Source organism: Geotrypetes seraphini, chromosome 7 (genome assembly GCF_902459505.1).
Source record: "Geotrypetes seraphini chromosome 7, aGeoSer1.1, whole genome shotgun sequence".
Taxonomy (NCBI): domain Eukaryota; kingdom Metazoa; phylum Chordata; class Amphibia; order Gymnophiona; family Dermophiidae; genus Geotrypetes; species Geotrypetes seraphini.
In genome coordinates this window covers 138915815-138928974 of record NC_047090.1, presented here as the reverse complement: position 1 = coordinate 138928974, position 13160 = coordinate 138915815, and the positions used below count along the sequence as shown (strand labels likewise).

Genomic DNA, 13160 nt, shown 5'->3' with positions numbered 1-13160 from the left:
ATTTTTGAACTTTAATATGATGATTATGTATGTAACCTTAAACTTAAATTTTTGCTTTCTGTACAAGTTATACTTGATAATTATTTAGAAAATGATAAATAAATAAATAAATAAAAAAAATTATGCAGTGGGACCAGCACATGCCATGTGCTAATGTAGTACAACACATTATCACATCATGCCAATAGTAACATGCCATCATTTCATTTTGTTTTACAATACTTAAAGAGAAAACATATGTAAATACAGTAAAACCTTGGTTTGCGATCATAATTTGTTCCAGAAGCATGCTTGTAATCCAAAGCGCTCGTATATCAAAGCGAATTTTCCCATAGGAAATACTGGAAACTCAGGTGATTCGTTCTACAACCCAAAACCTTACTACAAAATACTATACGTACTTCTATTGCAAGACCTCACTCATTTAGAACAGTCACTACACTCTTGCAGTGTCAGAGAGAGAAGATCGGCTCAGTTGTAATGTGTGTATACTTTATGTACTTGTATTGCAAGACATTGCTTGTATATCAAGTTAAAATTTAATAAAATGTTTTGCTTGTCTTGTAACACACTTGCAAACCAAGTTACTTGCAAACCAAGGTTTTACTGTACAAATTAATAAATAGGCTCCAAAATGAACAATATATAGCTATATCCTATTACTAAATTAAACATCCCAAACAATATAGATCTTACTACAACTCTAAAATAACTTACAATATCATACAATTCCCGATTTTCTTCATCAGCTAATGTCAACAGTGCTACCAATGGGTAGTGTGTTCTAGGAACTGTGCCAAAATCAAAAGATTTGCCATTTTCTGTCAGCTGGCAATATTTTTCTTCTTTGTTGTTTTTTTCTATGCTGTTTTTGTGTAAAGGAAAAATAATTTCAGTGCCTTTAATTTAACATGTAAGGTGTGCTATAAGTACCCATTTTATCTTATCTTATATAAAACAGAACTGTAGTGCATTTACAGTGCCAACAAATATAGGGTTCCTTTTATAAAGCCACAGTAGAGATTTCTACCGCAGGCCAGCAAGGTAACTCCTCTGATGCTCATAGGAATTCTATGAGTGTTGGAGCATTTACCTGGCCGACCCGCGATAGAAACCTCTACTGTGGCTTTTTAAAACCAGCATTATGTAAGAACACAAGAAATATACAAGAAAACCCAATCTGTAAATAATGAATAAATTGAAGTCCTCAAAGACTTCAAAAAAGAGGTACTTAGCTTCCCAGAATAAAATCACTATCATTGGTCAGAAAAACTCTTATTTTTAATCAAAAGTCTCCAAAATGGAAAATAATGGAAAATATTTGAAAAATTCACAGCAATTAAATATCAATTCAGTATAAACTCACTGAATTATGTAGAATGTCTCATAAATCGAAAAACTTATAAACAGAATAAAATACTTAGCTTGATAATGCAAAGAGTAACGTGCAGGAGTCTTTAGCAATTGCAACAGCTGGAAGAATCTAGTCAGTGAGCAGCTCCCAACAAGGACCCCTTTTTCACTGAGGCTGCATCAGGGGAGTTCTGCTCATCAGCAAATAGACTCAATTTCATCAGCACTGTCCTCCTTTCTGTACCCTATAGTAGAATTTTTGTAGAACATACTGGGTCTGATCAAAAATCCATCAAGCCCAGAATTCTTTTTCAAACAGTAGTTGACCCAGGTCACAAGTACCTGGCAGGACCCCAACAAGCAGCTAGAATCCATGTCACTTACCTCCAGGAAGAAGCAGTAGCTCTCCCCAAGTCTACACCGTTAGTAAGGGTTAAAAAGCACTGTTCCCAGTAGATACCTAGGGCACTCCACTATTTAAGAAAATTACCCATTTAGCTTTGTTGTCTGTATTCAATTTTCTATCTTTTAAATATCTTTTCCCAATATACAATAGGTCACTGCCTCCTTTCTCATTTCTTTAAAAACATTGTTAAGAATCTGTCACGAGGGACTTTGTGAAATGCCTTCTGAAAATAAAGATACAACAAGGGACTCAATTTCAAAAATGAAAACATCCAAAATGTGACATAAAAGAGCAGTCATTTTTCTTATTAAACTACTCTAATTTGCTATTTTCGAAGCATATGTTCTAGATGGATATCTATGCCATTGATCAGCTATTTGTCTAAATCTCAAGGGAGCGTGTAGGAGGCATGATGTGGGCGGGAATAGGGCAGGCTTATGACTTGGATGTTTTTCTAACAATATCAGGTCCAGGGAGATCAAATATAATCACAGCAATATAATTAGTGATTCAATATTTCAATTGCAGTGTTGGTAAACCCATGAACAGTAATATATTTGATATTTATAAAGTGCTCAGACCCCCAACCTGGTGGAATAGTTAAAAAACTAAACCAAAGTTGCAACTGGGGCCATTATAGCAGCTTTATTGTCCCGACCGCCTTGTGAAATAAACTAATATAAATAAATCAAATTTTGAAATAAAGTGAAAATGTAAACTTATCTTTGTGAGCCAGGCGGTCCGCTGAGATCTTTGTTGCAAGTGGCAACTGTGGATGTGTATGTAAAATCTCCTATAGCAATGTGTCTATATATCCCTCAACTAGTTTTGTGTCCTTCTTTAGGAAGGGATATAAATTACGGCAGCATAAGCCGGACGAGCTGACAAGACAGGAACCATTGGATATTTTTCTGCCATATCATACACTTAAGAATATGTCCACGGCACAATTTGGACATTTGGGGCTAGAACTGTTTTAATAATAATAAGCACTAAAAAGGTGCCAAAAGAGACCAGATGACCACTGGAGGAATGTAAACATGATCTCCCCACACTTCCCCAGTGGCCACTGATCCCCTCCTACTCCCCAAAGATGTGAATGAAACAGTACATACCTGCCTGTATGATAGTTTCAGATGGTATGAGCAGTCTTAGTTGAGCAGCAAGCAGGTCTCAAAGAGTAGCTTGACGGTCAGTGCAGTGGATGCCAGAGAAGGGAACCCAGTCCCACATCCTACTCTAACTACTACACTCATGGTGGAAAGTGTGAACCTACCAAAACACACCCAAAACCTACTGGACCCAACTTGTACACCACCCCAATAGCCCTTATGCCTGTAGGTGTTAATGCACTATAAGGGGGTTATGGCGAGATGTGTACCTGACCTTTTATGCGAGGTTCACTGCAGTGCTCCCTAAGGTGCTCCACTGCTTTGCCGGGATGTCTGTATGACCAATCTACTAAAAATGCTGGCTCTTCCTATATCCCAGTGACTTGTTCTGTGCGTTTTTTATTTGGATGTGTATATTTTTCAAAGATGGTCAAAAAAGATAGATGCAGTAAGGGCAAACACATGTAGAAATTGTCATTTAAAAAAAAAAAAAAAAAAGTCTTGCTGTTTCAAAAAAATGGCCATTTTCTTGCCTAATTTCTGGGCACACTTCCAAAAAGTCTAAACTCAGATTGAGACGTCATATTTAAAATGCCCCTCATCATCATCCAACTCACCTTTATCTGCATATTCACACCTTCAAAATTTGAAGCACATTTTGATAAAGAAAAAGGATACAAATACTGCTCTCGATAAAGGTATTTGCTATATAATGCATCTTCTAATGCCTGCGGTGTCTTGATTCGGAAGCAATAGGCATGTTTCTGCAGAGCTTCATGCAGTTTTTGCACATTGCATCCCCAATAGCACGTCAGGATACAGTTCTCAAGACAATCGGGTATCAATCTTATACCAGCTGCCAAAATTAAAATAGAACATGAAAGTAAAAAGAATACTTCTTAGCTATTTTACAATCATTCATCAATGTGCTTAGCAGCACAGACTTGGATATCTATGTGACCACTGCAAAAATGCAAATGGCACCATCCAGAGAGGCTTGTAAAGAAGGGCCATATTAAATGCCAGATAACAGAGCATGTTCTATTCCAGTACTATCTAGCTTTTATGTATTTCTAATATGTCAATTATGGTCTACTGGTTACTATAATAGTACAAATGACAGAAGAAATTAAGAGGCCAGTTCAAGACTCTTTTGTGTCACCCTACACAAATATTATTACCCAATTATAAAAGTGGGTGAGATAACATGGTTCCTCTCCTCTTTATAGTTCATACAGTTCAGCCAATCAAACTAAAAAACCTTCTAACCAGGAAGTGACGGCATCAACCTAAATGCATTGGACACACAAATTTATTTATAAAATGTATAACCTACAGTTGGGGAACAAAAACATAAGAAACATGTATTTGAAATATGTGTATAACTGGAGACTGAGACAATGTCATCTCATTCTCCACAGCTACACATTTTTTAGGATATATGCTTGTAGCAGTTGTACACATTAATATGCTTTGCATACCCAATACAATGTATGAAAATCTCTTACGCATATCTATGGTGGCTATCCTGAATAACAGACATCTTAATTGAACACTGGTCTAAGTTAACAGAGCTAGAGTTAAAAGATATATTGAGCCACTGACTTGCTATTGAAGTGGTATTTGGATGAGCAATTTCCAAGCCGAAAGGATTCTTCACTTGTCTCATTTGCTTTTTTGATACCCTGTAACTGGATTCTGTTTCTTCAGAGTTTCTTAAGACTACAGGGACATCCCAGCCAAACCTAGGAAAATGTAATGCATCAGATTGTTCTCATGTAACCAAGGAAATAGAGACCTAAAACACCACATCAACATATCTGATAGGTGATTTCCCAAACCTGCTCTCCTCTGGGTATATTACACAGAGTTAAGTTAAAGCCCCACAGATTCTATAAGTAACATCTGTTTTAGAAAACTAAGTTATTTTACTATTGCAGGTACCATGAATGAGTTCCTTTCTGACTGTACTAGCAAGACTTGTGTGGCATCAAGGAGAACTGTTTAGGTCTTGGATAATCCTACCAGAAAAGATGTAGACAAAACTGTTTTTTTCTTCCTACAAGCAAAGTAGAAGTGCTACACCCTTCAACAGAAAATGGCTGGCTAAGAAAATATAAACATAAGGCCAGTTGCCTATGGGCAAGTGAAATAATTCAATTATAGCTCTAATGGAGATGCCAAAGAGAAAAATTACAGAGTGCCAAATGGGTAAAAACAATATTCTGAATAATATAGTACAATGTTGTAAAGTATTATGGCATGAGTTTATAAGGTCGATGAACATTTGTGACAGTAATTTTCAATTTTCCTGTCAGACAGTCAATACTACATTGTAAAGTAGTAAATAACAGCAAATAAAGACCCAAATGGTCCATCCAGTTAATATCCCATTTTGGGATATTGAGATTAATATATCAGAAGGAGGTCTCACTACAACAGTATACCATAAACTATCTGACCGGAATACTTTGCTATTATCATAGCTGTCACCCTAAAGCTTTAGGGGATAGTATTCCAGTGGGACAATTTAGCAGAGTTACTTACTATAACAGGTGTTATCTGGAGCAGCAGGCAGATATTCTCACATGTGGGTGACGTCATCCATGGAGTCCGGTACGGACAGTGCTAAAGTGTACTGGTACTTTAAGAGCTTAAAAGCTTTCAGGCTGCCTGCACCGTGCATGCGCAAGTGCCTTACTAGCCGACAAGGGCTCACGGTATCTCAGTTCCATAAGCAAGCTAAGAAGCCAACCAGGGAAGGTGGGAGGATGTGAGAATATCTGCCTGCTGTCTCCAGATAACACCTGTTACGGTAAGTAACTGTGCTTTATCCTAGGACAAGCAGGCAGCATATTCACACATGTGGAACTCCCTAGCTTACTACAATGGGATGGAGAGAGAGTTGGCCATTAAGAAGAAAATAGATTCTGTAATACTGTTTGGCCAAAATGACCATTTCATCTGGAATAGGATTCTAAACAGTAGTGAGATGTGAAAGTGTGGATTGAGGACCAAGTGGCTACTTTGCAAATTTCATCAATGGGAGTGGATTGTAAGAAAGCCACTGAAGCTGCCATTGCTTGAACTTTGTGTGCCGTAACATCCCTCAAGTTGCAACCCAGCCTGAGCATAGCAGAAGGAAATACAGGCCGCTAGCCATGTAGAAATAGATCTCTTGATGAGAGGTTGGCCTAGTTTGTTGGGATCAAAGGGGATGAACAGTTGAGGTGAAGTCCTGTGTAGTTTAGTTCTTTGCAGGTAGTAAGCCAATGCATGCTTATAGTCCAATGTATGAAGAACTGCTTCTCCAGGATGAGAATGAGGCTTTGGAATGAAGACTGGAAGCACAATGAATTGATTCAGATGAAATTCCGTGACAACTTTTGGAAGGAATTTAGGGTGAGTATGGAGAACCACCTTGTCATGGTGAAATACTGTATATGGTGGGTCAGAAACCAATGCTTGAAATTTGCTGACTCAATGAGCAGAAGTGACAGCGATCAAGAAAACCAGTTTCCAAATGAGGAATTTGAGATCAGTAGACACTAGTGGCTCAAACAGTGGCTTCATAAACTTGGCAAGGACTATATTAAAATACCAGACAACGGGAGGTGGTTTCAGCAGAGGTTTGGAGTATATAAACCTAGAAACAAGAGGATGAGTGGCCAGAGGTTTATCATTGACAGGAGTATGGAAAGCACTAATAGCACTGAGGTAGATTCTGACCAAAGTGGTTTTGAGGCCAGAAGTAAAAAGATGAAGGTAAACCGGAAGTGAAGAGGATGAAGGCTCTTGGTGATGAAGCGAACACCAGGAGGTAAAATATGTCCACTTCTGTTGATAGCATTGCTGGGTAGATGGTTTTCTGGATGCAACAATAATGGCTTGAACAGGATCAGAGAGATGAAAATCTGTTGAAGTTGCATCGAAAGCTACCAAGCTGTCAAGTGTAGAGACTGCAGATTGGGATGTAACATGGATGCGTGACTCTGAGTGAGTAGAGAAGGAAATATCTGTAGTGGAATTGGATCCTTGACAGTCAGGTGAAGAAGAAGGGAGAAACAAGGCTGTCTGGGCCACCGAGGAGCTATCAGGATCACGGTGGCTGAGTCTCTCTTGAGTTTGACCAAGGTCTTCAGAATGAGAGAGATTGGTGGAAACGTATATAGGAATTTGTTCGTCCAATCCAGAAGGTATGCATCTGCCGAGACATTGTGGAGAGTTCTGTCTGGAGCAAAATTGAGGCAGCTTGTGATGGAGGGAAAACACAACAGGTCTATCTGAGGAAATCCCCATAACTGGAAAATGTGATGGTGTACTCTGCAGTTGAGGGTCCACTCGTGTGGCTGGATGAATATGCTGAGTTTGTCGGCCAGGATATGCTGCTTTTTCTTTCTTTTCATTTGAATAATAATTTTGTAACTTTTTCCTCACCTTTCCCCTTTCCTTATGTATCTGAGTTTGTCTGTATTGTCAGTTTGTTTTTTATCCCCTTTTAAAGCTGTACAACATATATTTTTAATGTCTCTCGCTTAGTATGTAATAAGCGATTTATCAAATCTGATTAAACTTGAAACTTCCCTTGTACATATATAGCCTTTATAAATATGTTGCGAGAAATTGCCCAATTCCAGATGCGTTGGGCTTCTTGACAAAGGAGGAACCCGTACCGCCCTGTTTGTCGATGTAATACATCACAACTTGGTTGTCCATTCGAACTAGGACAACGTGGTTGGACAGAGTATTTTGAAAAGTGATGAGAGCATTTTAAATGGCTTTTAATTCTAGAAGGTTGATGTGCAATATCTCTTGTGAATTCCAAAAACCTTGCATCTTGAGGCCGTCCAGGTGAGCCCCCCAAGCACACATGGATGCATCCATGGTAAGAACCTTTTGATGTGGAAGAACCTGAAGGAGACCCCTGGAAAGATTGACAGGGTTCATTCACCACTGAAGAGATTTTTGAAGTGGTGAAGTGACATTGATCTTTTTTGGATAATGTGGGTCGAAGGCTTGAGATCACTGAGAGGCCAGAGTCCACTGAGGCACCCTGAGATGTAGGCGAGCAAATGGGGTAACATGGACTGTGGATGTAATTTGACCTAGAAGTCTCATTAACTTTCTGGTTGGAAGTGCTTGCAGAGTGGAGACTTGATTGCACAGATGAATTATAGTGTTTTGTCTATGCTGAGGAAGGTAAGCTCGTAACTGATCGGTATCTAGTATGGCTCCTATAAATTGGAGGTGTTGTGAGGGTTGTAGTTGAAACTTTGGAAAGTTGACTTTGAATCTGAGCTTTTGAAGAAAATTTACGGTCAGTTTGGTTGCCAAGCAATCTGCCTGAGGAGATGTGGCTTTTATTAGCCAATCGTCTAGATAGGAAAACAGTTGGAGACCAGAAGTCCGAAATGTTGCTGCTACAACCACTAGACATTTTGTGAAAACTCTTGGTGAGGACACTTGGCCAAAAGGAAAAACTTTGTATTGATAATGCTGATGAGCTATTCAGAAGCAGAGACATTTCCTGTGGTCTGGATGAATGGAGATGTGTGTAAAAGCCTCTTTGAGGTCGAGAGCATAGCCATTCATTTTGATCTAGAAGGGGATATAATGTTGCAAGGGATAACATGCAGAACTTTTCCCTGACTAGATATTTGTTGAGATATTGTAGGTCGAGAATTGGGCATAGACCTCCCATCTTCTTTGGAATTAGAAAATACCTGGAGTAGAACCCTTGATTTTTCTGGGTAGGAGGAACTTCCTCTTTACACTGAGTTGGAGTAAAGCGTTTATTTCCTGAAGAAGGGATGCCTGCTGAGATGTAAGAGAGGACTCTCTTGAAGGTTAATTTGGAGGAATGGATTTGAAATGAAGAGAGTACCCCTCCTTTATGATTTTTAAGACCCACATAACATTGGTAATGAGAATCCATCATGGGTAAAAAGATTGAAGATGACCTTTGATGGGAAGAGGCTGTAAAGGTGTTATATGGACTATACTCTATAGAAGCAGATCAAAAAGATTGAGCTGGTTGAGTAGTGGATGGTTGCTTCTTCTGAGATTTTTGCAATCTGTCTCTTTTGAGGAGGTGGTGGTTTATCTGAAGAAGAGACAGGATACCCGTCTTTTATAAGTACAGTCAAACCTCAGTTTGTGAGTAACGTGGTTTGCGAATGTTTTGCAAGATGAGCAAAACACTTTCGCAAATCTTGCCTCGCAAACCGTGCATTAACCCGATATGTGAGGCATTGCCCCCGAGAACCGACATCGCCCGCCTGCCCACCCAAACCCTTACCTACACAGTGATATCATAGCTAGACTACTATAATATCACATATATTAGTCATATCACAAAGAGTTTGCATCTGCTCCAATTTTTAATTCAAAATGCTATAGAACGACTGATAAAGTACCTCAATTGGCATGACTATTTCATACCGTACCTGCAAAAAAAAAAAAAATAAAACAAAAACCCCTGCAGTGGCTACCAGCAATTTACAGGGCCAAATTTAAAGTTCTGATTTTCAAGGCCCTCAGTCAAAATGGATCAAAGTGCCTAAACAATAAAAGTTAGTCCTCTACACACTTTTCAGGCCCTCTCAAGAAGCATCCCTTATTACCCTCATCACTGAAAATGAATTAATGTGACATCAGCTCATAAACCTTCCTCCAAGTAGCCCCCACACTCTGGGGAGACTATGCCTATCTTAAGACTACCTTTACTTCAGGAAGCAGATGAAATCCTGGCTTCTCTCTCAAGCTTTTAATGGGTATGGCAACTATCCATTGACATTGTATCTGGACAAGTTCCACATACCTTATTCAACTGAGGGAAAATTATATGAACAGTGTTCTCTCCCCAAAGTTTGGGTGGCATGAAAGAGTATTTGGATAGAGGCAGTGGAATACTAGTATTACAAAATTTCCTGTTAAGCTAGCCAGGTATTCAGTAAAGTCAGCAGGGTTGCATGCCCTTTCAAAAGCTCTTAGGAAGAACAATGATGTACAATCTAAGCACTCAATTATTTATCCCCAAAGCCTTTGTCTTACCTGTCTTGGGGCTCATTTTCAAAAAAGAAAAACATTCATAAAGTGGCAGATGAATGTTTTTCTCGCCAAACTTTTCCAATTTGATATTTTCAAAACCTTATTTTCTAGATGGATTTCTACTGCAGCTCATTTAAATCTCAAGGGGGCATGTTAGAGGCATGGTGTAGGTGGGACTAGGGCAGGTTTATAACCTGGATATTTTTCTGCCATAATCAAATATTTTAGAATACATCCAGAGCACAATTTGGATGTTTGAGGCTAGACCTGTTTTAATAACTACCATAATAAGTGTCAAGGAGGTTCCCAAACTGATCCAGATGACCACTAGAATGATGTAAACATGATCCCCCACACTTCCCCAATGGTTACTGATCCCCTTGCAACCCCCCAAAAAAAAGATGGGAATTGAAATAATACATCTGTATGTATGACAGCTTCAGATGTTCTGAGTAGTCCTAGCAGAGCAGCAAACAGGTTTTTGGACTAGTCTGGTGATCAGTGCAATGGACTGCAGAGAAGGGGACCCAGGCCCATATCACACTCTAATTACTACACTTGTGGTGGAGCATTTGAGCCCAACAAAAATCCTACTGGACCACCTGCAGGTATAAGGGCTAGTGGTGTTGTGTGCAGTTGGGTTCAGTAGGTTTTGGGAGGGCTCCCCGCAGAACATAAGGGGGCTATGGTGAGATATGTACTTGGGACCTTTTATTTGAAGTTCACTGCAGTGCCCCACTGCTCTGCTGGGATTTCTGTGTAACCAGTCTACTAAAATGCTGGCCCTCCTACATTCCTATGTCTTGTTTTAGACGTGTTTTTTTTCAAAAGTGGTTCAAAAAGATAAACACACATCTGAAGAATGGTTTTTTTTTTGGGGGGGGCTGGGGGAGGGACAACAACAACCCAAAATGATTCCAAAATGAAAACATCTCTAGTTACCCAGTCAAATAAATCAGATTTATTCAACATGATTTTTCTTTGGTAAAAACCATGTTGCTTCGAAATCGTATCTTGGAATCCCTACTTCAGTTTTTGTCTTGAACATAATACACACCATAAATATTCTGCATTTCAACTTTCCTCCAAATACCCATTTTCCTCAGAGAAAGCAAACATGTAAAAAGTTAAATTATTAAAATGTCCAGATAAGTTTTACACCTGTACTTCAAATACCCTTCAGCGTCTGACAGTTAAAAGCCATTTCAAAGCTGGAGACTATCAGCAACAATATCGTGAACCAGCCGCGACCCGTAACAGGCTTAGAAAGAGGTACTAGTTCCGGCCGCATACCTACCATCCCAGTACTAGGCCGGTAGTAACTATGAAGCACACAAAGACCGCCGTGATAAAAAAAGCCGGAGAGTATTCATAGAGCGTCACTAAAAACACGGCAGCCATCGGGCGACTGCCTGCAACCGCCCATCCGCTAACACCAGAGCGCGCCACTGCCACAATTTTGACACTCGGGCCTCGCCGTTCTCTCGTGACGTCACCGCTACCTCCCGGCGTCCTCGGCGATTGGCTGGCTGGATTGTCACGAGCCGGGCCTGAGGAGGTGGTGATTTGGCCGGCGTCGCTCTCGGGAGTGTTTGGAGGCTGCAGAAACGAGACAATGGTGAGTGGTGTGTGTGTGACCGACTGTGGCTTCTAATGCGCCGTATGTTGCTGGTGTGGGCTCTTGGACCTTATCCCTTTTCTCCGTGAGGCCTCTCCAGAATCCAGGACCGGGGATGTTCCTGGTGGTTAACCCCCCCCCCCAAAAAAAAAAAAAACCCCCAACAAAAATACACCACCCAACAACCCCAAAACTGGCCGTGGTTTTTCTCGGCCGAGGCGGCGGTTGAGGCTTTTGTCATTTGCCGCAATCGTACAACGAGCGGGCTGTGGCTCTGAAGTGAAAGTTCTTTTGGTACTAGTAGATCTGACTTTAGCATAAGGTAGCAGGTTTCTTAAGGGCACTCTTTTGTGCAGTCGATATGGTTAGCTTGCTGTCACCCCACGACATAGTTGATGTTTTAACTGTTAGAATTAATATATTTTTAAACCTAAGGTTTAATAGAACTCCTGTTATTCGAACTTGGGCACCATTAAGACTAGGCATTATGAATGATTTTGGTTATTTCTTAGATGGGTTATGGTTATAATTTATTGACTAATATTTTGGTTAAAAAAACAACTTATCATTTAAGTTTGATTCTTACCTCAAGTTATAACTTCTTTCAATTGTTTGATCATTCCTGTGTCATTCTAGATGGTCTTCCCGCTTCCTTTTACCACTAACCATTCTGAGTAGCACCTCCCTTTTCTAGTGAATTTGCCCTCATCACATGCCCAAAATAGGTCAGTTTCTGTCTGATAATCTTGCCTTCCACGGACAACTGTGTTTATATGATCAAAAACATTTTGTTAGTAATCCTAGCTATCCATGGGATTCATAGAAGTCTTCTCTAGCACCACAGCTCAAAGGTATTGATATATATATATTTTTTCCTTCTATCTGCTTTCGTGAGTGTCCATGTCTTGCAGCCAAATGTCACGATTGGGAACACAGTGACAGTGATCAGTCTTTGTTTGATGACTGAGATGTCCTTGCACTTCCATATCTGGTGTATGCTCACCATGGCTGCTTGCCCTAGTGCTAATCGATGTTTGAGCTCTGCTGGCAAACCACCACAGTGGTCAATGAGGGACCCAAGGAAAATGAAGCTGTCAAACACTTCTGTTTCTTCATTTGTTGATCTTTATGTGGACTATCTTGTTGGCGGTAATCATGATTTTGGTCTTCTTGATGTTCAGGTAAAGTACCATCTTCTCGCGTTCTTCTTTCAGTTTCAGGATCAACTTCTTGAGGTCTTTCTTAGAGAATGACACGGGGAAAGAAAAAATAGTGGTTGCCACGGGGACAGGGCCATTCACCGTCCCGTGGAGCGATGAATGGTCTTGTCTCCACAGTGAGGCAATCAAGGATCGCGCGGTCCAGCAGCCCCCACCCGCCCGTTCGCAGCGTTCCGCCATCTCCCTCCCTCCACTTCACCTTAGATGCAGAGTTTGCCGGCTTTTTTTTTCGCCCAGCTGCACGCTTTCAAAAAGCCGCGCACGCGCAGCTGCTTGAGTTGTTCAATCTTCTCTGCTGCAGCTTCCTGTTTCCGGTTGCGTCAGAGGAGAAGATTGAACAACTGAGCAGCCGCGCGTGCAGCTGGGCGAAAAAGAAAGCCGGCAAACTCGGCATCTAAGGT

The 13160-nt window shown here is 40.4% G+C and overlaps 2 protein-coding genes across 5 annotated transcripts in view; one reads left to right on the top strand and one right to left on the bottom strand.

Moving 5' to 3' along the window:
• The window catches only part of CGRRF1 (cell growth regulator with ring finger domain 1), a 31342-nt gene extending 19122 nt beyond the window's left edge, over window positions 1-12220 (bottom strand). The window contains exons 1-4 of one of the 4 annotated variants that reach the window (XM_033952656.1): window positions 12126-12220; window positions 4477-4616; window positions 3550-3727; window positions 718-865 (exon numbers count right to left, since the gene is read on the bottom strand). In XM_033952656.1, coding sequence (XP_033808547.1) covers window positions 718-865; window positions 3550-3727; window positions 4477-4540 — 390 coding nt within the window. In that variant the 5' untranslated portion in view covers window positions 4541-4616; window positions 12126-12220. Of the gene's footprint in view, window positions 1-717; window positions 866-3549; window positions 3728-4476; window positions 4617-10978; window positions 11107-11214; window positions 11443-12125 lie in introns of those variants that run through there. The other 3 variants (XM_033952653.1, XM_033952654.1, XM_033952657.1) reach the window with 3 other exon arrangements.
• GMFB (glia maturation factor beta) overlaps window positions 11419-13160 on the top strand; it is a 33321-nt gene continuing 31579 nt past the window's right edge. Inside the window, exon 1 of the mRNA XM_033952658.1 lies at window positions 11419-11539. Within this exon, the coding sequence (XP_033808549.1) occupies window positions 11537-11539 (3 nt within the window). The 5' untranslated portion in view covers window positions 11419-11536. The remainder of the gene's footprint in view (window positions 11540-13160) is intronic.